The sequence below is a fragment of the Lissotriton vulgaris genome, chromosome 7 (assembly GCF_964263255.1).
Source record: "Lissotriton vulgaris chromosome 7, aLisVul1.2, whole genome shotgun sequence".
NCBI lineage: Eukaryota > Metazoa > Chordata > Amphibia > Caudata > Salamandridae > Lissotriton > Lissotriton vulgaris.
In genome coordinates, this window is record NC_141695.1 from 1,428,959,873 (window position 1) to 1,428,987,536 (window position 27,664).

Below are 27,664 nucleotides of genomic sequence, written 5' to 3' on the forward strand. Positions count from 1 at the left end.
GTACTCGAACCCTTTGTACTCTGTACAGTATCCCCCTTAATTGAAGCAAATTGCTTTTTTTACCTTGACTTAAAAGTTCATATTATGTTGCCGTTATCGGGCTTTAAGGTCAAGATCTCACCCTATCTCCCCCGCGCTTGTTGTTCTAAAAGCAATCGTGTCCTCCTACTGTTCTACATACCTGGCTTGCTTGTATTTAACAGTATCCCATCTTCACCTCATTTCTCCAATGGTAAACTGTTACCTATTCCCGCCCCCTCTCTTAACTTCCTCCGCCCCTGTACTCTCCCTCCCGATTGGCTCAAAACACCCAGGGCTTCCCGCCTTTTCGTAACTTATTCTCTCAGAAAACGACCTTTCCCAGAGTGCCTTCTGCGTGTAATGTAATTCCTTTTCTATTTTGTACTTATTTTTTTTAAAATTGTCATAATCTTTAATGAGTTTGAAGAGTATATTTGGGATCCACAAGGCTGGCGTAAAACCTCCAAGTTCGTCGCAGGCAGCATGGAAACAGCACGTCAACAACAAGCACATGGACTCATTAAAGATTATGACAATTTTTTTTTTATATTGTTATTAATTGTAGTGACCCCCGAAGAAGGGTACGAGGCAGCCCGAAATGCATTGGATTTTTACTGAAAATAAAATGGCTTGTGACAGACTTTTTGCACTATTCGTATTCTTTCAAACAGGCCCGGATCGGCACAGTTTGAATATCAGAAAAATGAAAATTGGCAACATACCGCGTTGTGGATTGTGGATTAAATAGAGTATGGATTTTCCAGGAATCAGTAAAAAGTATGGTCAAAAGTGGAATATTAAAAGAATGGATAAAAGTTTGGAAGAAACATGCATGCAAATGAAGCCGGCATGAAGCTATGCGACTGGCTTCGGGGCTATGTAGTCCCATTTCAAAATGGAAAATAAGGGAACATGGCCTGCAGGCATCACAGCAGAAAATAGACTAGGGGACGTTGCTTAGTGGTTTGAAGGGTGGGAGGAAGCATGTGGAGGGCTAACATGCTGAAGCAAGGTAGTGTTTAAAGTGCACCACATGACACCAGGGGCTGGCTCTCATTAGAAGGGAGAGAGGCTATAGTTCCCAATGCAGGGAACCCCAGGAAGCTTAAGGCTGCCACCCAACGAGCTGCCAAGAAGTCCACTGATGGCAGAAAGAGCCAAGCAGCAAAGCCTGAAGGAAACCCGCCTTGAACACTGACAAACGGAGTGAGAGTCACGCGGCAGACAGACCCCCGAGTACGGCCTCTGAAGAAACAGAGCAGGAATGCTAACTCATCTTTGAATCCCCGCCCGCACAATCGGAAACAATTGTAGCAGCCGAAATAATTGTAGCAGCGCCTGGGTCCCCCGCCGCACCTCGCACAAAACAACAATCAGCGCGGAATACGCAGTAGTCTTCCAAACAAGATCGCTCTGAGGTAGTGAAGAATTAGATGCAAAAACACACAAGTAGTGGTGAAAACTCAAGTTTATCTGATGCCCCGTTCTGAAAACAGCGTCCAACATTAACCAGGTACACAGCCCAGCCCTGACGAAGAACCCCATTGATTAAGAGAAGGGTTTGGAAACGCGTCGGCTATCTGGCTGTTGGAAAGAGACGCATAATAGCATAGGGCAATGTATTTAAGAACAAATGTACCTGAACAAGCTTAGGTGTACATAATTCACAGATTGTTTTTCGCATACGAAAAAGTCAAAGTGTAACCGTTTGTGAATTCTTTTATTTGTTTTTTGTTTGAATATATTGAAAGTATGTAATGTGTGTAAAAAAAGTGGTTAAACTGTATCCACAGCTTAAAGAAGGTTTCTTCCTATGAGGATTGAATGAAAATGTAAATATGTTTTGAAATGTTGAAATATGACAAATGCATACCTTCTTGAATCATTGAAAGGAAGGCCTACACCAGCTGAATAAACAAGCTTTGGTGGTTCAAATTCGAGCCCTGGCACCTCGCCAGTTCCAGACAGCATGAATCAGTCTGTGGGCCTAGGGCCCCAACCCTTTACACTGGGCCACAATGTCCTGTATCGAAAGCCTGTGATTTAAATAAGACGGGCCTTCCTATGCTATTCAGTTAACCCTCTCCATACCGGCAGCCATGCTGCCGCTAAAGGCTTTCTGATGGGAGGGTTAACTGAGGCTCTGATATGAAAATCCAGTGGTGCCCCGCGGACAAATCAGGTGGGAGAAACCACTAGCAGGGGCGGCTCTAGGCTCATGGCGGCCCTGGGCAGGGAGTGTAGGTAGGGGGCCCCAGAAGAGGCTGTCCGTGCAGGGCGGAGCACGGAGGCCAGTGAAGAGGGGAGGGTCAGGGTGTTTGAAAGTGGAACAGAGCCCGAGGTCACCAAATCCCTGCCAGAGGCCGCCACGCAAATATGTATCTATCCTCAGAGGATTATTATACTAAGGATATATATTGGCGTGGTGGCACCTGGGGTTTGGTGGCCCAGTGCAGGTGCACAGCTTGCACATGCCTAAGGCCGCCCCTGCCACTAGGTGGTGGATGGTGCATTGACTAAGACTTGGTTGATTTCCTGATAAGCCCCCATCCTCCCTCCCACCTTTCTCTAAATGAGCTCCTTAGCCCTTTCTTAGAAGGTAGTATTGAGGTCTAAAAGAGTAGGAACTGAACCTTGCCAGGCGATGCCTTTCAGCATTGTAAAGGCAGTGCCTGCATGTGTCGGAAACCAGAGAATGATCGGGTTAGGCGAGAAACTTGCTCCTGACACTGGAGAAGCTTAAAGAATGTGAGCTTTTGTGAATTTAGGCCAAGCACTTGGTAAACAGTGTTCTTGCAGAGACTGTCTGACCGTTTACACATATCAGCCGCTAGAGGGCGCAGCGAGACCGGGTTAAGAGCCTGTGCAAGGTGCCGGCGACCGCATTCTTGACATTTCTGAGATGTGAAAGAGACGGAATTTTCCCGCGCCTTCTTTTCTCCAAGGGATAGAAGAAGAGATGGTAGTAGAGCGAAAACAACAGAAACAAGTAAACTAGAGAGCGCTCAGAAAGAAGAAAGGTGGGGAACAGAAAACGAAGGAGAAAGGGAGAATATAGCAGACATTAATGGAGCCGAAGGGAGGAGGCTAGTGACGCAGGGAAGGTAATGCGAGTGGGGATGGGGAGGACGAGACTGAGAGCACACTAAAGTTTATGAGCATGATTAAAGGGAAACTTTAGTCATACCTCTCAGCTCACCCTCACTCGAGGTTGTTGACGTGGGGCCTGGTTCTGAGTTTGTCACTGCCCCACTTCCACAGCCAAACTGGACCGGAGGCCGCCCGCCAGATTACGAGTTTTCTTGTTGTCCTGTGGACCTGGGGGTGGTTCTTTAGCGTTTCCACGGCAGTGCTTTGAAAAGGCAACGCCGTGGGAACGCCAAAGCCCTCTCCTGCACGGCATGGACAGTTAAGTCCATGCTGTGCAGGAACGGGGGTGCCCGCACACAGGGGGCCACACCATCTGCCCCAATGCATGCACCTACGGGCCCAGAGGCAACAGGGGGCCTGTAGGGCTCCATTTGTTTCCTCAGCGCCAGAATTTCATGGTGTGCACACAGTCATGAAATCCTATTGGTTGAGGAAAACTTGTAATATGCTTGGCGGTGCTGCAGAGGCACAACCAGCATATTGCGTTCCTCTGACCGCCATGCCACCGCCAGGGTTTGCCCTGGTGGTTGCGGCGGTCCCCTTGCGGTCCAACCGCCGTAGTTGTAATATGGCAGTCGGACCGCTGGTGCAGTGGTCCCCGACCACTACCGCACCTCCACCACGGGTTCGGAACTCGTAATCAGGCCCAAGAGTTTTCTTTAGCGCCCTATCCATCCGTCTACCAAGAAAGCTGCCTTCCATGGGATCACACCTACCTTGATAAACTTCCCCACCCTCACAAACATTTTTATCTGCATTTATTTCAGTTGTGCCCCCCTCCAAAGCCAACCTCTTTGGAGATTCAAAATGTTTGCTCCAGCAAAAAGCAGTCACTTGATTGAAATGGTTCAAAGAGAAAAAATCTAAATGAAGAAATCAATGATGAAACAAAAACTAAAATAGACTTGTATGGAATTTCTTCTGTTTTTTCTGTGTGAACTGGTTTGGCAGATAAAGAGCAGTACTCGCATCCCTGAAGCCTCACCGTCCTCATGTTAATAACAATGTCACTTATTTCAGTTCACACTGTTTAGTTTTATTTCGTTATACTGGACTGCTAACCTGATAAAACTTAGCATTTTAAAAACATCTTTCTGTATTTTAATTTCGTGTTTTCCTCATATTTTTTAATATGAGCATCTGAAGATATTCTACCCTTAGAACCCCCTTCGTCTTACTTAACACTATTAACCATTTCAGCCGGATTTGGATCATTTCAGAGACTTTTTGATTCAAGTGAGATTCCCAAGCTAAATATTGACTCACAGAATTAACCTTGTGCTCCAGGAAAATGAGAGAGGGTGAGAGAGAGAGAGAGTGAGGGATATAAGCAGAGAGAGAGAAAGACAGACAGAGAAATAGAGGTGGTGTGGGAGAAGAAGTGCAGGAGGAAGAGTGAAGGAGACAGATTAGCCATAAAGATGAAGAGGTGGATAGAGAAGGCGGAGAGTGAGTAAATATAAGGATGGGAAAGGATTTTGCATTAATAGCAAGGGTGGGTCATTACTCTATGTGTCCTCCGCGTCCTAGCATTCTGATAGGTTGGAGAATGCCCGGATCCGTGGTTGTGGGCTCCCTGCAGACCAGAGTCTGACTAGGAGGGTGTAATCAGTTTCCCAGTGTTTTAAGTCTTGAGGCTCTGGTGTTATGAAGGGTTTAACCCCAGTTTGTGGTCTCCCTGTCCTGGTGTTCACACTCTCTCAAGCAATGTTCATTGGTGCAGGCGGTGAGCTCCAACACACATTGTTGAGGACATGGGCAGATGTTTTATCACCAGGCTTTGACCCCGAGCAAGAGGGCTAGAAATGCTGAAAAGGATAAAAGAGCAGAAATATAGTTAAACAACGACAAAGGGAGAAAGAAGGGTTGAAAAAGAGCCTGTTTGAGTTTTTTTTTCTCAAGTTAAGCACTGCTGGGTCCTACTGTCCCACCACACTGCATGTTTGTCTCTCCGTCTGATGTTTTGACCCTTGCATTTCTGTCCCAGTGTTCTGCGGCTTCCTGGGCCAGGTTTCAAGCCCATATGTACTATTCCCACTGTTAAGAGCCGGTGGTTATCGTTCTTAGGGACCTGCTTACAAGAACAGGTCTTTTTTAGTACACCTGATAAATAATGATATCATGGGGCGCATTATTTATCAGGTGCGATAAATTACACCTATTACGAGTTATTGGGGAATAACTTACGGATTTTGGAGTTTTAACTCACCAAAATCCACATAATACGGTAAATACCATACACATTTCCCCTGTTAAATTTTGGCCGGTTTGACATGCAGAAATTTAACAAAGCTAGAGGAATTTAACATATCTGATAATTATGAGATGCTTGAAATACCTTTTAAGTCGTAATTACGACCCGAGTGTAAACAGGGGTTTACGCTCTCGTCTGAATATAACAAGTAACTCATATTTTGGCCAAGCACTGCTTGTATGCTCATGGCTTTGTGTAGGCCTCTTCCAGCTCCCAGCTCTGACCCACCATGCAGTCAGCGTCCCTGTCCTCAAGTAGCCTCTGAGGGTTAAGTGTCTCCTACGGTTCTGTCTTTCCCTCTCTTCCTTCATCATGTCTACCATAACTCTGTGCTTGTGTCCCCAAGTCCTTTGTGTGGCCCTGCACAGTGTCCTTCCCTCTCTGCCCCAGTGTTGTTCTTTGGTGTGCCAACGTCTTGTGTTTCTGTCACTTGCCTTACACTTTGATCAGGGATGTGACTGCGTCCCCAAGTCTTGTGTCCCCAAGCCCTCTGTCCATGTGACCTGTGAACTGAAATCTGTGTTTCTTTATACAGCCTTCTTGTCTCTTTGTATCTGAAGACATTTATGGTGGGTCCATGTGTGGAAAAAGAGGGCTTGTCTGTACCTGTGTTTTTACTGTAGATATGTGTGTGTGTGTGTGTGAGTGATACAGTGATTTAAGTGTGAATTAGGTTCAGTGCTAGGTGCAAAGTGTTATGGGGATCTTAAAATGGAGGCTGAATATCTGGAAGTAAAAACACCAGTAACACCATACTTCTACTCCTTACCAAAAACGCATAAAGGCAAAATGCCACTACCAGGGAGACCAATTGTGTCCGGAATCAATTCGATTTTGGAATCACTGTCAGAATTTGCAGACCAATATTTAAGACCACTGGTCCAAAAGACACCCACCTATCTGAAGGACACAAGAGACCTCCTAAACATGTTACAAAACTTTGAGTACTCGGAAGGAACAATGCTCTTAGTGGGCTTAGATGTAGAAAGTCTCTACACTAGTTTGCCACAACAAAAAACACTAGACACTCTTGAAACAATTCTCTTTAACACTGACTGGCCAAACAAAACCCCCAGACATTTTGTCTTGAGGTGCTGTAGATTAGCTCTAATGGAAAATTTCTTCCAGTACAAAGACACCCTCTTCCTTCAACGCCATGGAGTATCTATGGGCAGTACATTTGCCCCTAGTGTGGCGGGGTTGTACGTTAGCATCTTTGAACGCACCTTCATTCAGAATGAGAACAATCCCTTTCTTCATCATATTCTCTTTTGGAAGAGATATATAGATGATATCTTTTTAATTTGGAAGGGTGATAAGGAAACCTTGACGGACTTTAATCGCTGGCTTAATACTCAAGATGAATGCTTGAAATTTACATACACTGCCAATGAAAGTACTTTAGATTTTTTAGACATTACCATCTTTTCTAAAGACAATACTTTGCACACCCGTACTTTCTTTAAACCGACGGCCAAGAATAGCCTGCTATCTTTTCAAAGCATTCACCCAAGACCCTTACGGGAAAATCTCCCGTACAGCCAATTCCTTCGTTTGAGGAGAAATTGCAGCTCAATTACTGACTACAAAAGTCAAGCGAATGACCTATGTGACAAACTACTGGTTCGTCAATATCCAAAGAAGGTGATCAACACATGCAAGAAATGTGCCCGCAACCAACCAAGAGAAGCACTCCTAGAGACGTGTCCTAAATTGAAGAAAGATAGGATCACATGCGTAACTACTTATAGCCCAGTCACCAACCTAGTGAAGAAAATAATCAACAGAAACTGGAGAAGAGTAACATCTCACAATCTGAATTGGCCTAAACCGATGTTTGCCAACAAGAGAAGTCGCAACATCAAGGACTTGCTGGTGCACACGAGACCTCCACCCAAGAAAAAGAAAGACACACCTGGACTGTGGAATAACAGTCCAGTAACAGGCCATTACCCATGTGGAAACTGCACAGTCTGTGACACTGCAAAACCCACAAAGGAACTACAGCTGCTTCCCAACTTCAATTGGAATTTAAAAAAACATATGAACTGTAACACAAGCCATGTCATTTACATGATAACTTGCCCGTGCCAAATGAGATATATTGGCATGACCTGTCGCAAAGCAAAACAAAGACTTTGTGAACACCGCAGCAATGTGAACTGTAAAAAAACAACCACAAAAATGTCAACTCACTACAAAGAATCTGGGCACTCTGTGAATGACCTACAGTGGGTCATCCTGGAAACCCTCGAAACTGTGGACAGGAATGCAGCTAAAATTTTATTTGAAAAAGAGCAACGTTGGGTGCACAGACTTAAGACAGACAGTGGGGGCCTGAATGATGCCGTTCCGTGGTTAAGTCTTAACAAATAATTGATATTTTGCCTGAATTACGAATTTCCTAACGTTCTTTGATTATGAGAAAATTTCGAATGAGTGCTTATAGAGTACCTTCTCATAAACTCCATGTGTCTATTTTCAAGCTAGAAATTATTACAATTCTCTTCTGAAAATTAGGTATAACAATTTAGCACAACTAATAAGTACAAACACTCGAGTAACTCTTCAGTTTCCATTACTTTGCAATAAAAGAAGACAAGTTACACACTGGCGATTGATTCCGGGTCACCAAGGGCAGAGACAGCACAAGCTGCTAGACAGGTGTTTGAAGGCTAGAGGTATCAAGGAGCATTGTCCTTTTCGTTATGGAGTAAACTGCAAGTATTAAAACCCCTTTACTAAACTTCCTTTTTTTCCTCACTCCAAAACAGTGAAGCCTCCCCCTAACTGCCATGGTTCCCGAGGAGACAAGTCTTACATAATGTAGAGGTACATTCTATAAGGTCTAGTTACGCATAAGCACATGTGAAAACCCTGCTCTGTACTGAGTTTTGCTTAGTTTTAGACTTTTATTAGAAGGGCCTACTTTTTGAAGAGAATCTTTTTCTGAATAGGCTTTCCAGAGTGCGCATTTAAAGAGACTATAGCGGCAGTATTTACATGTTCAGTTTTCAGAATACATGTAGAACGAGTGCTTGGTACCGTCTAATAACGAATGCATGTACTTTTAAATAATTGTAAGAGTCTATACTCGAACAGGTATTACATAGTTATACCAATGTCTAAGATAATCCTGATGACACAGTAAAATTGATTAGCGCCTTGGACGTCATGGCAATGTAACAATAGAATTGCACATTAAATTAAATAGCGCTTTCAATATCAGGGCACTGTAAAGGAATGATCTCATGACGCCTAAATACAATTTTGGGATTTATACATCACAATATTCCGCATAGAATTTTGAGAATGAGTAAGTTGACGCTTAATATGAATGTGACTCTGAGTTTAGTATTGCACAACTCGTTTTTAATTATATGTTTTTTAATAATATGCTTCTTAATTCTCAACTGTGTCTCTATGTCATTGTACATTGCTGAAGTGTCTTTTCCCACTTATTCGCTACAAATGTGGTTGCACTATCTCCCTTTTCTTTCATTACAGGTACAATGTGACCTACTACCACAAAACGAATCAGGTTACAAATTTACCTTTTCCCCTTTTTTTTCACTTAATCACTTTATGGTCCTGAGGAAAGCCGACTGACCAATAGGCAGATAAGGCTGAAACATGTCGACCACTTTTAACCTCACAAGATTAGTGCGCTAGAATTCCTAAATAATTCCATAGCGACACGCCTTAACCTTTTACCCGAATCCAGAAATATTAAAGTTGAACCTCTGGCTGTCCGGGTATTTTAGAACTCCTTTATAGCACTATTTCATTATTCACCATCACTGCTGTTTTAACCAATGGTACAACCTCCTGGCGGAGGGTGCAAACAAAAACTGACCCAAGGATTACGCACGGACACGTGTTACAAGAAGCGGGGACACATCATATACCACTACACGACTCTGAAAAAACACGTGTATGAGGGTCTTTTATTTGGGAGACACCTACCGATCCACCTGCAGACCTTGGTTATGCAGGACCAGTGATCCTTTCCACATTGATTTATAATTATTGAAAGGAGATTGAAAGGATCTCTACTCTCTCTCCCTCCACCAATTGATGATACGATCTTAAAATGGGGACAGGGCACTTCTATCAGGTCAAGAACTGGGTGACCTATCTGCCCATGCATTACCATTGAGAAAGATGGAAGTTCTTCTGCTGGTAAAGGTGGCCTGAAGCATGTACCCCATGCATGTGTTATTCTCATATTTACAGACAGGTTGAGAGATCTTTGTGCGTGAGGCTCCAGTGAGGTGTTAATGGCAGTGTCATTACCTTCATGAATGGTGAGTGTAGGATGTTTTGGTGCAGTGGAATGGATTTCAGTGGACAATGGTAAGGAACAGTGGTCCACACAACTGGTGGGACTGGAGGAAACATTAGCTGCACTTATTTGTTGCTGAAGATCATATCGGTGGTTTGATTCCTGCTCAGTGTCTTGAATCTACGAACAGTTTTGGAATGACTCTATAATATTCAAGTTGGGATGCCCAACTAAGATGTTAAATCACCTTGCTCAGTGTGCAGTGGGTGTTCAAGGGTCATTAGAACACTGGAATTTTGGGAGCTCCATTGAAGACAAGGGAGGGGATCAGGGCCAATAATGACTGGTATAAGCCTTCTGCTCCAACATTCCAATGTTTATCTTTCAGTTTCTCACTTTTTTTATTTAGAACATTCTACCCTCAGTGAGTGGAATGGTCGGATAGCCTTATAGCCCTTCTGCTTCAGGCGCTACCGTTTGTTAAAAGCTCTATCCCTCAATATAAATGCTCCCACCTGTGGCACAGGCCTATAACTGGGGTTCAGTGCCTGTAACAATTGGTATAGCCTTCGGTAGCGAGCTATAAGGCTATATTCAAGTGTTTGGTTTCTTGTTTGGGGGATTATACCAATGTGATTTAATTTCTGTATTTTACCCAGTGTATGGTACTGGAATATACTGAACGGAAATATCGTCTGACACAAATGTGGTATCCTAAATTTTGTTTACAAAAATATCAGGCCGTAGGTCTTACTTGTAGAAAATCTGCAGCGAATGTGAAGAAATTTGTCTAAACGATTTTTAGGACACTATGTCAGACAAAATATTGACATACATCTGCGCTCAGCCTTTCCTACTCCCTTCATCACTGTAGTTTTGGTTTGTGACTAAGGTAGGTAGATGCCTGATTGGTAGGTCAGTGCTATGCCTCCTTTGTTTACATCTGTTAGTGTAAGGGAGTTACCCCGGAAAGCTCCTCTATGTATTGTACCTATTCACCTGCTCTCTATATTTGGGGCACGCTAACACTGTCTCTGCTGTGCCTGGTTTGTAGGCTTGAGGGGACCTGCCCTCTGCCCTCAGGGGTCCTGGATGTTTTCCCAATTGTGGTAACTCATGTGTGTGTGGGAACCTCACAAGGCTTGGGGTGTTCTGTTCACTGTGTGGAGTAAGCCTTTTCCACCCCGTGCTTCTCTACTTCTTCTCTGTGGTCAAATGATGGTTACAGCCTATGTTAGATCTGTGTTTGGAGAAAACATGCACCACTGCTGGGTGTGCTCTTCTTGTTCTGTGTGTGAGGAAAGCTCGCATTGCTATTGCCTGTGTAGCACATGTTGTCATCTATAAATAACATTTGTATTGTTGATGTCTGTACAGTGTCCGTTTTTTTCTATATGTGCTTGTGTGGCTCTGCTCCTGAAAATGCCTTACCCTATGTGTTTAGCAGCATATACTGCCCATGCACTCTGCAGCTTGTCTACACTGCCTGCTGTACCTGTTCTCTGTGAATGAATGAAGCTTGCACTACCAGGCCCATCACAACTTATTTTAGTGCACTGGGCTTAGCCCATTGTTTTGCACTTTCCTAATGCTTTTTTTTCAAAGTAATGTGCGCCACTCCCTAACTGCTGGAAAACACTTCACCCCTACATGTTGGTGGTGCCTCTTAGGGGATTGCACGAATACTGCCCATGGGATACTCATACAGCAACCATTGCCTGCAAATATTTATATATACATACATATACATATATTTTTTTTTTTCCAGCGAAAATTCCCCACTCCGGGAGAAACATGGAGTCGCAAACATACAGAGTCGTTAATCCAATGCAGTTGAAGTATTTAAATTCATTTCTTAATCCATGGGGTATCAAAAACAAATTAACCAACGCGTTTCGACAGCCTCCGCTGTCTTGATCACGGTCAGTTTGTGAAGGTGTGCTCACAATTTTTAAAGAACCAAGAAACATTTCAAAAAGGTTACTCCCCCAAATGGGTGTGGTCCAGACAAAACTAAAGTCACAAGGTGTATCATGTGAGCGATAGGGATTCTGGGTGATGTAGTTTTACATAAAAGCATTGTAAATGACGAAAATTCATTTAGTTAAAGAAAAACACATACAGAATCCCACTTGTTTTGTACATTTACACATTGTTTTGTATGGAATAGAATCTATGATTTGGTTCTACTCCCCAAAGGGCTCAAATTGTACGTGGGGTAGTGCCGCCCTCCGGTGGGCAATGAATGTTAAACTCTGATTTCCCTGATCCTGGGGTAAAGGCCGTGAGCACAAAGTATCAAAAGTGAGGGAAATGTGAATTGGGAGTAAAAATGAAATTAAATGGTTGTGTGATTTAAAAATTAAACGGGATTATCTAGCGAAGACACAATGTTCGTATTATTTACAGATTGTCACATAAGTTCTCAAAGGTGTATATAAAGTTCTTCCGACTGGTTCAGGCCATACGGAGTCATTGTTCTGAAGTTTAGTATGTGCCTGGACTCTTTTTGTCGTAGAAGTTTTTCGTTGTGACCTCCCCTGTTCGACAAAGTCATTGTTTCCAAACCCCAGAATCTTAATTGTTTCCAGTCTCCATTATGGTTGGCCTCCATGTGTTTCGCAACGGCATTGCTTCTATCCTTGTGTACCATCGCGCGTACATGTTCGAGAATGCGTTTTTTTAATTCGCAAATGGTGCTGCCGATGTATTTCAATTTGCAGGGGCATTCGATCATGTATATTGTGTATTTGCTGTTGCATGTTATGCATTCTCTAATTTGCCAGGTCTTTTTGTTGGGCATAATTATTTCTGCTGTTGGTTTTGCAATGTCACATACCTTACAGTTATAACATTTTATGAAGCCTTTGGTTTGTAACCATTGTTTCTTTTTTGTTTTTTGAAAATGACTGTGAACCAATTGATCCTGTAAGTTTTTTGCTCTCCTGTAGGTGATTATTGGATGTTTGCCCATTTTTTTACCTACAGTTGGATCTAATTGCAAAATTTTCCAATTTTTTTCTCAAAATTTGATTTATTTGTTTGGATTCTTGACTATAATTCAGAATTAATCTGATTGGTTCTTCTTCTGTTGGTATTTGTTCTTGTTTACCTTTCAGACAATCCGATCTTGTTGTCTGATTTGCCTTCTCCCAACATCTTTGTACAATGTGTTTGTTATATTTCCTTTTTTGGAAACGTTTGATTGTGTCCTTACTTTGTTTATTCCACTCCACCTCCTCGCTGCAGATTCTTCTTAAGCGAAGAAATTCCCCATAGGGGATGCTTGATATTAGTGACTGTTGGTGGAAGCTCGTTGCTTCCAGGGTCGCATTGGTCGCTGTGCGCTTTTGTTTCTATGTTGTTGTTGTTTATGTATACCTCTGTGTCCAGGAAGATGGCTCTGGTTGGATTTATAGTGTAGGTAAATTTCAAACATGGAGTGACGTTGTTTAATATTGTGAAGTATTCCAGGAACTTTTCTTCGCCTCCATTCCACACTATAAAAAGGTCATCAATTAACCTTTTCCAGGTTATGATGTGTTGAGTGTAGGTCTGGTACTTTTCATCCCATGCTGTTGTCTCTTCCCACCATCCCATTGCTGTACAAGCATAATTTGGGCTAAATGAAAAGCCCATTGCGGCACCGTTCTTTTGTTGGTATAGTAAGTCACCAAACATGAAGATGTTGTTAGTCAGTAAGTTCATAATCATATCCATTAGCATGTCATTATGATCTTGAAAATGAATGTTTCGCTCCCTCAGGAAATATCTGCATGCGTTAAGGCCCATTTCATTGTCAATGTTTGTGTACAAGGAGATCACGTCCATGGTGATCAGGAGGAAGTTAGGTTGCCAAGTCAATTGTTCCAGAATGCATAAAAAATCTGTTGTGTCCTTTATGTAAGATTTTAATAGTTTTACTTGGGGGCTTAAGTAGAAATCAATGAAGTTGGATAGAGGTTCAAATAAAGATCCATTTGTTGACACGATTGGTCTCCCTGGTGGTTTCGTGGGGTTTTTGTGTATTTTTGGGAGAAAATATAGTGTTGCCTTTTTGGGAAAATCAACTGTTAAGTATTTCTTTTCGTCTGAGTCAATTAGTTCTTTAGTTTCCCATAGGTGTAGTTTTTGATCCAATTCTCTTTTTATTTTATCCAGTGGGTTTGTTTTTAATCCTTCATAATATAGACGATTGTTTAGTTGTTCCATAGCCTCTGCAGTGTATAGGTCTTTGTCCCATAGCACTATATTCCCACCCTTATCTGCTGTTTTTATTTCAAAGCTTTGATCATTTTTTAGGGAGGTTAATGCTTTTCTTTCCTCTGTTGACAGATTGTCTTTCTGATTCATTTTGGTGATTTTATACAAATCATGGATAACTGCCTCTTGAAACATATCAATTTTGTTTCCTGGCATCAGTTGGGGGTAAAATTTGGACTTGACCTTTAAGTTACTCGTTCCTGCCCCGAATTGGGGTATTGCGTTGTTTATGCTGATTTCTTGACCCTCTTCCACATTTAGATTTAATACGGTCAGGTATGCCTCTGACTCCTTTGCTTGCAAAGTGGATATTAGTTTGGGTTGTATTTTCTGTATTTTGGGTTTCTGTTCTCTTTCCGCGAAGAATTTGGCTAACTTGATTTTTCGAATATATAGATACATATATATTCTTGTTTGTGCCATATCCATTCGTTGAGACGGGCAAAAATGTATTCCTTTCTTCAGGAGTGAGGTCTCAGCGTGGGTAATTGGTTTTCCTGAGAGGTTTATTATCTGTAATTCCTCATTTACTTCCCCCTCCCCTTCTTTTGTTTCATTAATCTGGTCTCTGCGCCCACGTTTACGTTTGTAGTGGTTTCGCCTACGGCTCCTACTTGTTGAGGTTTTGTGAATTTCGGTTGCCATGCTCTCCCCCTTCCCCTTGCTCTTCCACGTGTATTTCTTTGCGCCCCATGGTTTTGTTCCCATTGTCGTTGTGTGAGAACTAGGCTCATGTCCTCTAAAAAAGCTCTTTGCATTGGGTCTAGATTAGAGTCATCCTCGCTTTGTTCTGCTGATGTTAGGGACGTCATGCTAGACGATGAGCTCACTGTGTTTGTTTTTTGCTGTTTAAAGGGGTCGTATTTACGAGCAAGAGTGAATATTCGCCCTTGGGCATAATCATTGGCATCTCTCTCGAATTTTGTTTGTTTTCTTATCCTTACTTCTTCTTCATGTTTTTCAATTTGTTTATTTAAATCGTCTTTGAATTTTGTCATTTCTAGATTGAGTTTCAGAGTTTCTAATTCTTTTTCCAAAGCTCGTAATTGTTCCTTTATTTTTTCAAGGGCAATCTCTATATGTTTCACAAGTATCTTTATTAATCCTAAAGAGGAGTTTAAAGTGTGTTCTCCCCATTCTTGAAGCAGATCGTTAGTTGCATCTTGTTGGCTGGGCATTAAAAGTATACGAAGACCCCTCGGGACTCTTTCTACTTCTAAATATTTTTGTAGTGAGATTAATTCCCATGATTTGTTTATTTCTTTTTTATTTAGTTTTTCCCATGATCGGAGCTTTTCCTTCGTGTCATTTTTTTGTTCTTTATTGCTTTCTGTAGGTTTGTTGACATCACTTTTATCGAACATTGTGACTATGTGTTCTTTCCTTTTTGCATCCCGTTTATCCATGTTGCAGCTCTCTTTTGATTGATTCCTCTTATTTTGGATATTTTTAATGTTAGTCGATTTCTTGTTTGGTGTTTTGAAACGATTCTGTAGTGATTTCTTTGTTGAGACCGGTAGTACTAAAACGTTTGGTTTGCCTGATCCCCGTTCGGATTTGTTTATTGCAAGTTCAATTTGTGTTCATATAAGTACTATTCACCGTTTCAAAAAAGATTTTCTGCCACCTTAACCGGTTTACACAATGTTGTGCTTGATCTGTTAGTGAATTCAACAGTTTCGCCCAGATTCATTCAGCCGGCGTACTTCACGGTCATAAACTCTTACCTTGGAGTCGTCCCTCCGCGGCAGGTGTGAGACCGCTCCCTTCCGTCTGCCGTTCGGTTCTGAGTTCGTTCGCACCAAATAGTTGTCAATCATAGGAATAACTTTGGCGCCGATTGAGGGATCTGCCTGTAATTTTCCTTAAAATGGTCTCGCTGCGCTCCGCTCCTTCCCTGAAAGTTTCGGGGGATTCGTGAATTGGGAGCTGAGAAAAAAGGGGGGTCCCAAAACGTGTTTTCTCCATGTTAAATTTCCATAGGACGGTCTGACAAGTCTACAGCCCGAACCGCTGAACGGAATTGCGCCAAACTTGGCAAAATTGTAGGGACTGGTACGCAGATGTGCCTTTGCTATGTTTGGTGAAAATTGCTCTAGTCGTTTTTATGAAAATTAAGTTAAAAAACACATATATATCTATAGGCGCGCTGCGGGTGCTCACCGGTGCGCGTACCGGGGAGCGCACCCGGCGCGCTACGGGAGTGCGAGAGCGAAAGCTGATTGGCTGTCGGGTGTCTGTCAACATTCTAAACAGTCCGGAGAGTCCGCCATCTTGTGTCTCGGTAGAATCGAGACACAAGAGGTGAAAAAAGAAAGGGGGATATAATTAAAAGGGGGCAGAGTAGACACCTCCTGACCCCCTAGGTTTTCTGAGGGGGGCCTAGAAGGACCTTGAATGGCTAAAAAACGTTTTTAAAAAAAAAATAATTCGGGGGGTAAGCGCTGGCGGCGCTCCCCGGTACGCTCTCCGGTACGCGCACCCTGAATGCACCATGGGGAAAAAACAGTGTAAAAAAATAGAGTAAAAAAAAATGTTGAGTGTTTAGAGGAAAGTGATGCATTGCTGGAATGTCCAGCAATGCATTCTTTCACATGGAGCCAGTCCCATGTGAAAGGGCCTGCATCAGTCTTACGGCTGCTGTTAAGCAGGCGCAAGATTTGGACGCAACAGCGTCATAAAAGTGACGCAGTGATATCTCTTAGATTTCACTGCGTCACCTCTACGACCCTTTCTTGCGTCAATACACCCCTTTTGTATACATTACACCTGATGTAGGTATAATGTGGCGCAGGGGTTTACAAAGTGACGCATCTACCTAGATGCGCCACTTTGTAAATATGACTCAATAAGGTGCATTTTTTACAGCACTGGTGCATCACAAAAAGTGACGTACTGGTGGCGTAAAAGTGACGCATGGCCTCATAAATGAGGCCTTCAGTCTTCTACTCATGCGTCATATTAAATATATGACGCATTATGTCGCAAGTACTTACAGATACGTCAGTATTTCAGACGTATCTGTAAGCGCAAAAGTGATGCATTGCTGGAGTGTGTCACAAAAATGATGCAACTCCAGCAATGCATCCTTTCACATGGGGCCAGGCCCATGTGAAAGGGCCTGCATCAGTCTTACGCCTGCTGTGATACAGGCGCAAGATTTGGACGCAACAGCGTCATAAAAGTGACGCAGTGATATCTCTTAGATTTCACTGCGTCACCTCTACGACCCTTTCTTGCATCAATACACCCCTTTTTTATACATTACACCTGACGTAGGTATAATGTGGCGGAGGGGTTTACAAAGTGACGCATCTACCTAGATGCGTCACTTGTAAATATGACTCAATAAGGTGCATTTTTTACAGCACTGGTGCGTCACAAAAAGTGACGTACCGGTGGCGTAAAAGTGACGCATGGCCTCATAAATGAGGCCTTCAGTCTTCTACTCATGCGTCATATTAAATATATGACGCATTATGTCGCAAGTACTTACAGATACGTCAGTATTTCAGACGTATCTGTAAGCGCAAAAGTGATGCATTGCTGGAGTGTGTCACAAAAATGATGCAACTCCAGCAATGCATCCTTTCACATGGGGCCAGTCCCATGTGAAAGGGCCTGCATCAGTCTTACGCCTGCTGTGAGGCAGGTGCAAAAATGAGGCCTTCAGTCTTCTACTCTTATTTTTTCTTTCACTTTCTCTGTTTCTTCACTGCCTTACTTACCTGGTCTCACACTTACTTGTCTTTATCCAGTCTGTATCTCCACTCTTTCCAAAACATCACTGCTATTTTCTTACCCTTCCACACCCCCGTTCCTTTACTACATTTTCTTCGCATATCCACATTCCCCATGTTCACTCTCCTTCTCCTCACTCTCCTTCCCCACACTCACCTTCTTTCAGTCCCCCTACTTCACTTCCCTTCTCCTCTCGTCCCTTTCTGTGCTTTCTTAATCATTTTCCTCTCCTTTATCAATGCACTCCACTTCACTTACGCTTTTTCATTTTTTTAAGAAAACAGCTCTTTGATGAGAATTGGAGTTAGTTCTGAAAATAACTTTTTTTTTTTCTTCTTTTTTCCTTTTTCAGAACAGGAACAAAAACAGGGAATGGGAAACTGCTCAACAGGAGCAAAAACAAAAAAAAAACAAATTCAGGGCTGGGAACGGCAGCGATGGTTCTCCAATGCTCGAACCATGAGCAGAACACTTTGTTCCCCATAGCAAAGTAGCTGATCACAGTCTCTGCATTTAAGAACGCCTTTGTTAAAAGCAGGCTGAATGTTCGGAATCGGCTCTTGCGATCGCCCCCTTACCGATGTTGTTGGTCCTCCGGTTGATGTAGAGGCCCCATCCCTGGGAGCCTCTTGTGCTAGAGCCCTAACACTCTCCCGGGCATAGTTCTGGGGGTGCCTCCTTTCTACGTGGCGAATCATAGTTGAATTACCAAAACTGTACTTCTTTCGGGGGTCTCCATGGGAAAGTACAGTTTGGCAGATTTTGCATTCAACTTTTGGTGCATTTACTTTTTTATGCCCGTCAGGTATAGAAAAACAATTCCAGATAAAATGATGTCATCAGTGATGTCACTGACTATGTCATGAATGATGTAATATGTGACATCATCAGCAGTGGATTGCGGGCGCGCGAGTTATAGTGAGTCCAACTAACTATAACGTGGAAATTTCAATGGTTTTGTATGAGTAAACTGTTCAGCTAACTATAACTGGTGTGAAACCTATGGTTTTTTCAGTGAATTTCAAAGGTTTTTTAAATGCTAATTCCTGACTATAACAATTGTGAAACCTATGGTTTTTTTAGTGTATATATATATATATATATATATATATCATCTTTCTCAAGCTTGATATCATACTAAACAAGGCCAGAGTTTAAGGGAATTTCTGTGCGGGGAGCTTCTAGATCAGGTTACAGCCCTGGCTTACAAACAAGCAGTGGTACATGCAAGAATAACAGACGCTGCTTTGTTGTGCTCCTTTGGCCAAGAGGCCTCAATGCGAGCTCTTAATTACTTCTCTTTTAATAGACTGAATTGACTCTGCTGGAACTCCTGGCAGGGCCTGGCAGTGCAATCCTCTGGGCAAGGCTTGCTGTCACTGAGAGCCTTGGCATGGGCGAGGCGCTGATGTCTTGGCAGCGGGTCCTGTGCCCCTGCCGGCTAAAGTGTTGGCAGGATCCAGGGCCTTAAATAAGAAGGGATAATGGCTGCTGAATAGCTGCCAGTTTGAAAAAAGCGAGAGGCGATCTGGCCCACTGAGGAACAGGAGATTTCTGGGCAGGCCAGTGTCCTTGACATTTGCGTGACTCTGCCCTGTCCTTACCAGCCTTTTCGAGATAGTCACCCATTGAGAAACCAGTATCTACCTGATGCATTCACGATTGGTGGTTAAAGACCATACAAGACAACCAATGCCTTACTTGTGTGATCTATCATCCTCTTAGGGTTACCAATGCCCTCATCTTGGACATTGTCGGCCTCATCCACCACGCTCAGCCTCCTGGCGCTGCCGTTATTGTTGGATGGTGCAAGGGATTCAAATTGAGGTTTTTTTGGGTTCACATAATACAGGTGTAAATGTCATTTTTTTTTCAAATGGTTAGTAGTCTGGGAAGAGTATGTTCGACCGCATCGTCTTTAGGTAAGACTATCAATGGGGCCCAAAAGCAGAATGACCAAAGATCTCCAGAAGCTCTTTCTCTGGTGGAGCATACACATTGCGGTATTGGATGAGATAAAAGTAGACAGGCAGTGGCATCTCTCTTCCTGTTCTCAGATAGGATTCTCACCTGGTAGCTTTAGGATATCCGGGGTGACATAACTCTGTAAGGAGCTGTGGCATGGTCTATCCAGCGTACAGTGTACCCAAACCACCGACACCCTTAGATTTGGAGTGTAGAACAGGTTTAATGGATACTCTTTTGAGTGGACATCTTGGGTACCATTATGTTAGCCATCTGTAAATTGAACCATGCAAATGGAGTAGTTAATGAGATGTCCATAAACTGTCCTAGCAACCTATATGAATCATTTGTTCATGACTAAGTAGTTTTCAAACAAAGGTTCATTCAAGATATATTTTATATGCGACGGCCCGGTTAGATGGGAACGTATCTTCATTTGACAAGAGTTTTGATGGGGCATGCGAGGGGATGTTGAGGAGGGTAGAGGTTGACATGGCGGGTTATGGGGACGAAGAGCTGTACTCACATGACTTTTCCTGGACACTTGGGTCCCCAGTTGCACTTGTGGTACTCCGCCTTCACGTAGGTCTCAGTCCCATCCTGCTGGGTGCAGGTGACGTTGCGCTGCACCACATACACGCAATAATTCCTGCAAGTAGGAAATAAAAGGAGCAGTGAAACCTAAGGATAAGCGATGAGCATGAATGCAACACAAAACACCATAAAATACACAAACAATCACGCCAGCCGACCAGCATCGTGGACTAAGGCGCTTATCAGGAGAGTTCTAGTATTCCTTATGCGCCAAGTAACGGAAGTTACCTGTGACGCAGTAAAAACCGGGGGAATACCGAAGCTTGTAAATTTTGATGTAGACATTTCACCTAAGGAAAGCATGCAAAGGGTCAAGATGAAAATCTTCTTGCAAATGGGGAATAACATGCAGCAATCAATGCGCAAACAGATCCCAGCCGTTATTCCACATTCCACGCTGGCATGTAGTGAACCAACTTGTGATACCACTGCCTGGTATCACTGATACCCCTGTCATCTGCACATGTGGGGGCGGTGCTACTGCCAGCAACCACCAACACTCTCATAACGGTTTAATAAATTCACTAAAAAAAAAACCCAGTAAAGGCGCATAAGCCGCCATGAAGCTGTATGGATATCTCACATCTCATTGGCTGGGTGACATCTCCAGTCAAAAGACTGCTACACAGGAGGAGACACCAAGTCTCCAGGCTAATACATTGTATGCTACATTAGCAGAACAAGATACAAGTACCAGGAAAACACTGGGGTCACGAGGAAGAGAAAAAAAACACATAGCAAATGATGGAACACTCCCACCAACCTGCAAAGAAAATACAACACAAAAACCACACTTGCCTTAAAGAGAAACACAAGGCTGGCTAGAATCAGTGAGGTATTGTTTCCCAGAGACCGAGCAGGGCTTCCCTTTGAGAGAAGGTTATGAAATCGGAAAAACCTGCGTCATCACTGGAGAATCCATAAATGAAAATACTTTCCTTTATGAACGGCCTTCTGCTAAAGACCTTCTCTGTTAAATATAACTCAGTCGACAGCACCCTGCTGGCGAACGTACATAAAGTAGCTCTGTTGGACAGCCGATTGACTGACCTCTTATACCAATGTGCAGTATAACTGTCAATTATGTACATCCTATGCCCAGTTCTACAAGCTTTTTTTGCCTCGCCACCTTAAATAAACCTAACCCCCTTGGCCCCGATTCACAGATTTATACAAATTTATACAAATATATTTGTGTAGATGTACCCACCTGTACAATAATTACCACAGCTAGGTGTACAGTTGGGAATCAATAAATCAACACTGTCTTGATCCGCCATGGAAAAAGTCAGTTTTGATACTCATTGTTTCTCTTTAATGCCTTTCTATTGTCCCGATAATGGCAGCATGAAGCAATCTTTTATTGTACTATTTATGAGCCACCTTGCTGTGCAGTTAATACAGTTTTTTGTAAAACTCCTACACAATTGTTCTCTCAAAATGCCATACTGTGCATCTTCTCATGCAAAAATATCTGTATGTGTCAATCTTTACTATTATATGAATAAAGCACGCAAACGTCCTTCTACACTACGCTTGCGCTGCAGACAAAGCGACAAAATAAAATAAATAGCAGGAAACGTTATTAGATATTAGCTCTCTCAATGTGATACATCGCCACTGGGACACTTTCAGTTTTATTAGGTGTATCATGATCTATTAAGGGAAAACCTACTGTCACTCATTCTTATACCGCCTGTGAAGTTGATACCAGGTGATGCCCAAACAAGCATTGGCAAAGCCATTAGGTCGCACCTTTCAGACCTACTGGCTCTGCCAATGCCTTTTGTTCGTTTTGTGCAGCATCAGCATACATGCCGATGCTTTACAGCATGAACAAAGGAAGAAAAAGATGCAATAATGCAGCCATATCATTTTGTAGGCTCTCACCTGCGTCTGATGAATACGTGACAAATGGGTGAGTAAATAAAACATAAAAATGAAGTAGTGCTAAAGCATTTTTATTTATGAAGTGGAAGGTCCGGCAGCAATTTGCTGCCTGGCCCTTCAAAAATGTTCAAATTAAAAACATAACAGGACCTTGGGGAGCAGGCGTGAGGGCAATAGAGGAGAGGGGAAGAAGCACTCGAGGGAGTGAGTTGCAAGGAATGAGGTGGAAAGGTACACGTGGAAGAGAACAACACTGGGGCAATAGGGAGACGCACGTGTGTGCGAGCAACACTGAGCATGGGAAAGAGAAACACAGAGGCGAGAGAGAGTAACATGGAGCATGAGGTAAAGAAGCATGCGGAGAACAACGGCGAGCGGAAATAGGGAAGCACATGAGGGAGACAGCTAAAAAACACATGCACTGTCATGAAGTGCTTAAACAAACTGAAATGAGTATTTCCCTAAAAGTGACCAGTGGAAGAGCACAAGTTAGGAGTCTATGGTCCAGGAGAGGGACAAACACAAGATGGACAAGATGATAGGTGGAATAAGAAGCAAGCAAACGAGAGTGACAAAAAAGCATGTGCTGTTTGCAATTCATGGGAATTAAAAGCACTGCAAGTTTTTTCAAATGATAGGCCTTTTGCACCTGGACGGTATGCACTGTCTCGTATGCTCGACCTAAGAAGAGACAGATTTGGTACAGAGCAGGTGCTGATCTTCTATAGTGTATCCTTTAAAAAGCCTTGCATATGCTTGGTGGTTAATCAGCACAAAAAGACCATGAACTGAGTTCCTAAATGTTAAATTGTGATCACAAATACCTGGAGAACATTGTGTTGCCTCCTGAAACTGAAATGATGTGAGCGAGAATGAATGTCAAAAGGGAACACTAATTTCCAGAGTAGTAGTGCTTAATTTGTAAAAAAAAAAACATAGGTGCCGGGCTGTCCACAGGAGGCCATGTTAGTTTGCACCACACATTACCACCGTACTTATACAACTACTTAACCATCACACTGCTATAAGTGTGAAAATCCAGATTGTTAGAGGCTGCCAGAGCTTTAGGAATGGCATTAGTGGCAGTTATTCATTGTTTTTAATGTATATCGAATTAACAAACAACTGCTTATCTTTAAATTGCGCAAACAGCGCCACCCTCCGGCAGCTGTCATAAGTGCATGTTCTTGCAATTTAGTGCTGGTGCCGAGCACCAGAAACCACCGGCTCAAATTAAGCACTGAGGAGTAGATGCTAGAGCTGAAAAAGACTGACCTCCTAACCACTATATTATTACCTTGACATAGTAAGATAAGCTATGAACTTAATAAAGGAGGCTTATTCCAATCTTTCATGGAAAACATGAACAAACTGGAAATGCTTCACTAATTGAAGCAGGGATATCACATACAATGAATCACTTGTTGGTTTGGCGCTCAGCCACCTATGAACCGAACTCTAGCAGTCACACGTGATACGATGGTTTACATAATAGAGCTAGACTTTCCAAGCGCCTTCATTTATTGGGTTATGTGATAAAGGGTCAGGGAGAGAGCGACGAAACCAAGCGGCACTAAACCTGCCCCATGAACCATGGCCGCCTGAAGTGGTTTTAGCTTAGCTCCTACTTTCATGCTGCGTGTGCTTCTGTGGGCCTGGTCACATTCTGAGTGTGGTAGTCTCCAAATGGAACAAGTAATAGAACTGTGGAGCTCAAACAAACTGGCTCAGAGATCAGACACAGGGAGGAATATATTTTACAACATCAGATCTCCCAACTGACGGAAAGCTGATCTGTGTGTGTGACAGTAAGTGATCCAAATTCTGCCACTGATCTCAACCTTGTTTCCAGTAGATAACTATCAACAGCAGTAGCGTGGGCCAAGAATGGCACTAGTTCAGGGACTTGGCGCCAACTACACCCACACAAATATGTACAACAAGCTTGTTGTGTTGAAAGGCCATATTTATTCTGGGTAGGATTTACCCTTAGATAGAGCTATATCTATGGGGTTATAACATTTTATTCAATTGAAAATGTGTTGTCTGTAATGGAAGTGCTTGCGCTATTACACCATGCATACTCCACTCTACGCAAATCCAATATACAACCCGTTACTCCACTCTGTGCCAGTCCACTCTACAACACTCTACTCCACAACACACTATGACACTCTACTCCTCTCTACACTACGCTACGCCTCTCCACTGTTTGACACTTAACTCTATGCCACTCCACTCTGTGCCACTCTACACCACTTCACTCCACTCTACAACACTTTATGCCACTTCCCTCACTGGCACTCTATTCCATTCTACTTCTCTCTACGCCTCTCTACTTTACTCCACTCTATGCCACTCTACTTCACTTTACACCACTCAACACCACTCCACTCCACTCCACCCCACCCCACTCCACTCTACACCACTCCACTCTGCGGCACACTACTCCACTATGCTCTACAACACTCCACAATCCTCCACTCTGTGACACTCTACTCCATGCCACACTACGCCACTCCACTCTATGCCACTCCACTATATGTAATTTCACTCTGTTCCACTCCACTTCATGCGACTCCACTCTACAACACTTTAATCCACTCTGACACTGTACTCCACTCTACTCCACTCTATGTCTCTCTACTCTACTTCATGCCACTGTGCTTTACTCCACTCTGAGCCACTTTCCACCCCAACTCCACTCCAACATACTCCACTATACGTCACTTCACTCTATGCTACTCCTCTGTGCAATACTCCACTGTGCAGCACCCCACTCCACTCCCCACCCCTCTACACCACTCCACTCTACAATGCTCCACTCTACAACACTCCACTATGCTCTACAACACTCCATGATACACCACTCTACTCTACAATACTCCACTCGAGGACACTTTAATTCACTCTAAGACACTGTACTCCACTCTACTCTGTGCCACTCTAGGATACTCCGTGCCACTCTTTCCCATTTCACTCTAGCCCACTTTACTCCACTCTGTGACACTTCACTGTCTGACACTGTACTCTATTCCACTCTACACCCTCTTTGACACTCTTCTCCTCTCTACTCCACTCCCCTATAAAACACTCTACACCACTTCACTCTGGGCCGCTCTGCTCCATTCTATGTTGCTCCACTCTCTGACTCTCACAGCCCTCTACTTTATGACCCTCCACTATACAACTCTCCACAACACTCTACTACACTCTACTTCACTCTTTGACAGTCTACTCAATGTCTCTATGACACTTCATTCTACGACATTCCATGATGCTCTACACCACTTCACTCTATGCCACTCCATTGTATGTCACTTTACTCCACTCTGTGGCATTCCACTGCAATCCACTGTACTTCACTGTACAACACTTTACTCCACCCTGTGACACTTTACTCCACTCTATGCTACGCCACTCTATGCCCCTCCACACTATGGCACTCCACTCTTCGACACTATATGACACTTTACTCCACTCTCCGACATGTTACTCCATTTCATGCGACTCCACTCTACTCCCTAGGCTGAACTGGCCGTACTGGGCATCTGGCATTTCCCTGGGAAGCTGGAAGGGTGGGGGGCGGTTTTTGTAGCAGTGCAGCAGTTTTAAAAGCACTGCAGGGTTCATGTTTCAGGGAACAATAAAAGTGCCAAGATACCTTTGGTGATTAATGTACCTCCTGGAGAGAGACTGCAGTTTAGTGGCAGTTTTGGCTCATCTAAGGTAGTGCAGAGGGTTAACATGCCTGCTGGAAAAAGCATCTACAATGCAGATCACAGTACAGCATTTTATGTGTTTAGCTCAGTGGCATACTCCTTTTGTTACAGATATCCTTGTGCCACACTGCTGCGGGAGCCCTGATGAGTTTTAATGCGCGCCTCCGGGTGCGGGAACAAGATTGTCGTCGCCGGCCCTGAGTGGTTGCTGGGCCTTGCAGTCCTGAGATCCTAGCTGTTCCCCTCAGGACTTGCAGATTGCGGTGGTGCTGGAAAGGGCGTTCCGCGCTGCGGGAGCCCTGACGAGTTTTTATGCGCGCCTCCGGGAGCGGGAACAAGAGCGTCGTCGTCGGCCCAGAGTGGTTGCTGCGCCTTGCAGTTCTGAGATCCGAAACGTTCCCCTCATGGCTTGCAGATTGCGGAGGTGCTGGAAAGGGTGTCCTGTCAGATTGGCCGGCTTTAGACAGCTGGCCAATCTGGCATGCGCACTGGCCAGGGCTGAAGTAATAGTGCAATTGCACTAATCAGCTCCGCCCCCTGCCCTCGTGCTGTAACAGTGCGAGCCTGGGAAACATTATAATAAAATGGTATTTATTATCATTTGGTTATTGTTTGTGCCTGCTAGACTTGCAGCATGCAGGGCGCCGCTCCTCCGCCATAACAGAGGAGCCGCCACTGATAACTTTAAAAAGAACAGATTATAATAACATACAACCTTCAATCACCACTGAAAGCCATTAACATAGGTGCAAGCTATACAGGCTTTTTCACTATTCAAAGCCAAATGGTCATTACAAGAGCAAACAGAAATGCAAGTCAAGAGTACGTAGTCAACCCTTATGCCACGGTAGCAAGAATATTGTTCATAAATTTTACATTTGCATAATTGTCAATTGAAGTTATAGAGGAAGCTGGAAAAGGTATTGCATATGCCGAAAGAATATGTGCCCGCTGGCCTACTTCTTAGTAAGGCCTTATTTACTATTAATGTATTTGTGTTGAAATGAATGTGAATAGGACGCCCAATTTAGGCAATATTTAGAATAGTGAAGCATTGCTTCCCACTCCAACTGGAAATTATGAAATTGACCCTTTAGTAACAAAATATGGGGCTTACTTTTTAGCAATTTATGCATCACTTATAAGGCATAGTGTTTGTGCTGCTTAAGTATACATGAATTTAAAACAAAAGTTGAGTTTTGCACCTCCTTCATTACAAGTGAATGAATCTAGTCTGCTCCAGCACCTCCATAAATACGGTTACTTTATCATCTGCTTGTGTGAACATTTCTCTAAATGCTGTCAGTCTGAAGATTGCTTTTACCCTGATCTTGTATTTAGGTATATTAAAACCACTTACACATCGATGCTTTCTTTCCTGTTCTAAGTGGATTTAGTGCCCTTTCATACATGTAATTGTTGATTTTGGGATTATGTTACAAAAGGCAACACTGGAAAAATCAGTTACTCTTAAGCACATGGCAAACGCCAGTCCTGTTAAACTATCCCATGTGTTTTTCATCATTTTTAACTTTCAATCAAGTGACCTAGAACCATGTATTGCTGAAATTAGCATGTTCTGGGGCTGATGTCTGATTAAAGTCCCTAATTCTGAGTATAACCAGGCGTAATTTGCACTCTTGTTTGCTCTGCTGAACTCACCTCACTATATCCCTTGCATGAGAAGCCAGTAAAATACTCTATTTCACAAATGTCTCCTCGTAGCCTCTTTGGTGTCCAAAGGTGAGTTAAATACATCTAAAGAAATTATAGGCTACA

The 27,664-nt window shown here is 43.2% G+C and overlaps 1 protein-coding gene across 1 annotated transcript in view; it reads right to left on the minus strand.

Annotated features, from left to right (window-relative positions):
• Nucleotides 1–27,664, minus strand: part of EMILIN3 (elastin microfibril interfacer 3) — a 140,383-nt gene that overhangs the window by 42,636 nt on the left and 70,083 nt on the right. The window contains exon 2 of the mRNA XM_086932225.1: nucleotides 20,206–20,328. Within this exon, the coding sequence (XP_086788351.1) occupies nucleotides 20,206–20,328 (123 nt within the window). The remainder of the gene's footprint in view (nucleotides 1–20,205; nucleotides 20,329–27,664) is intronic.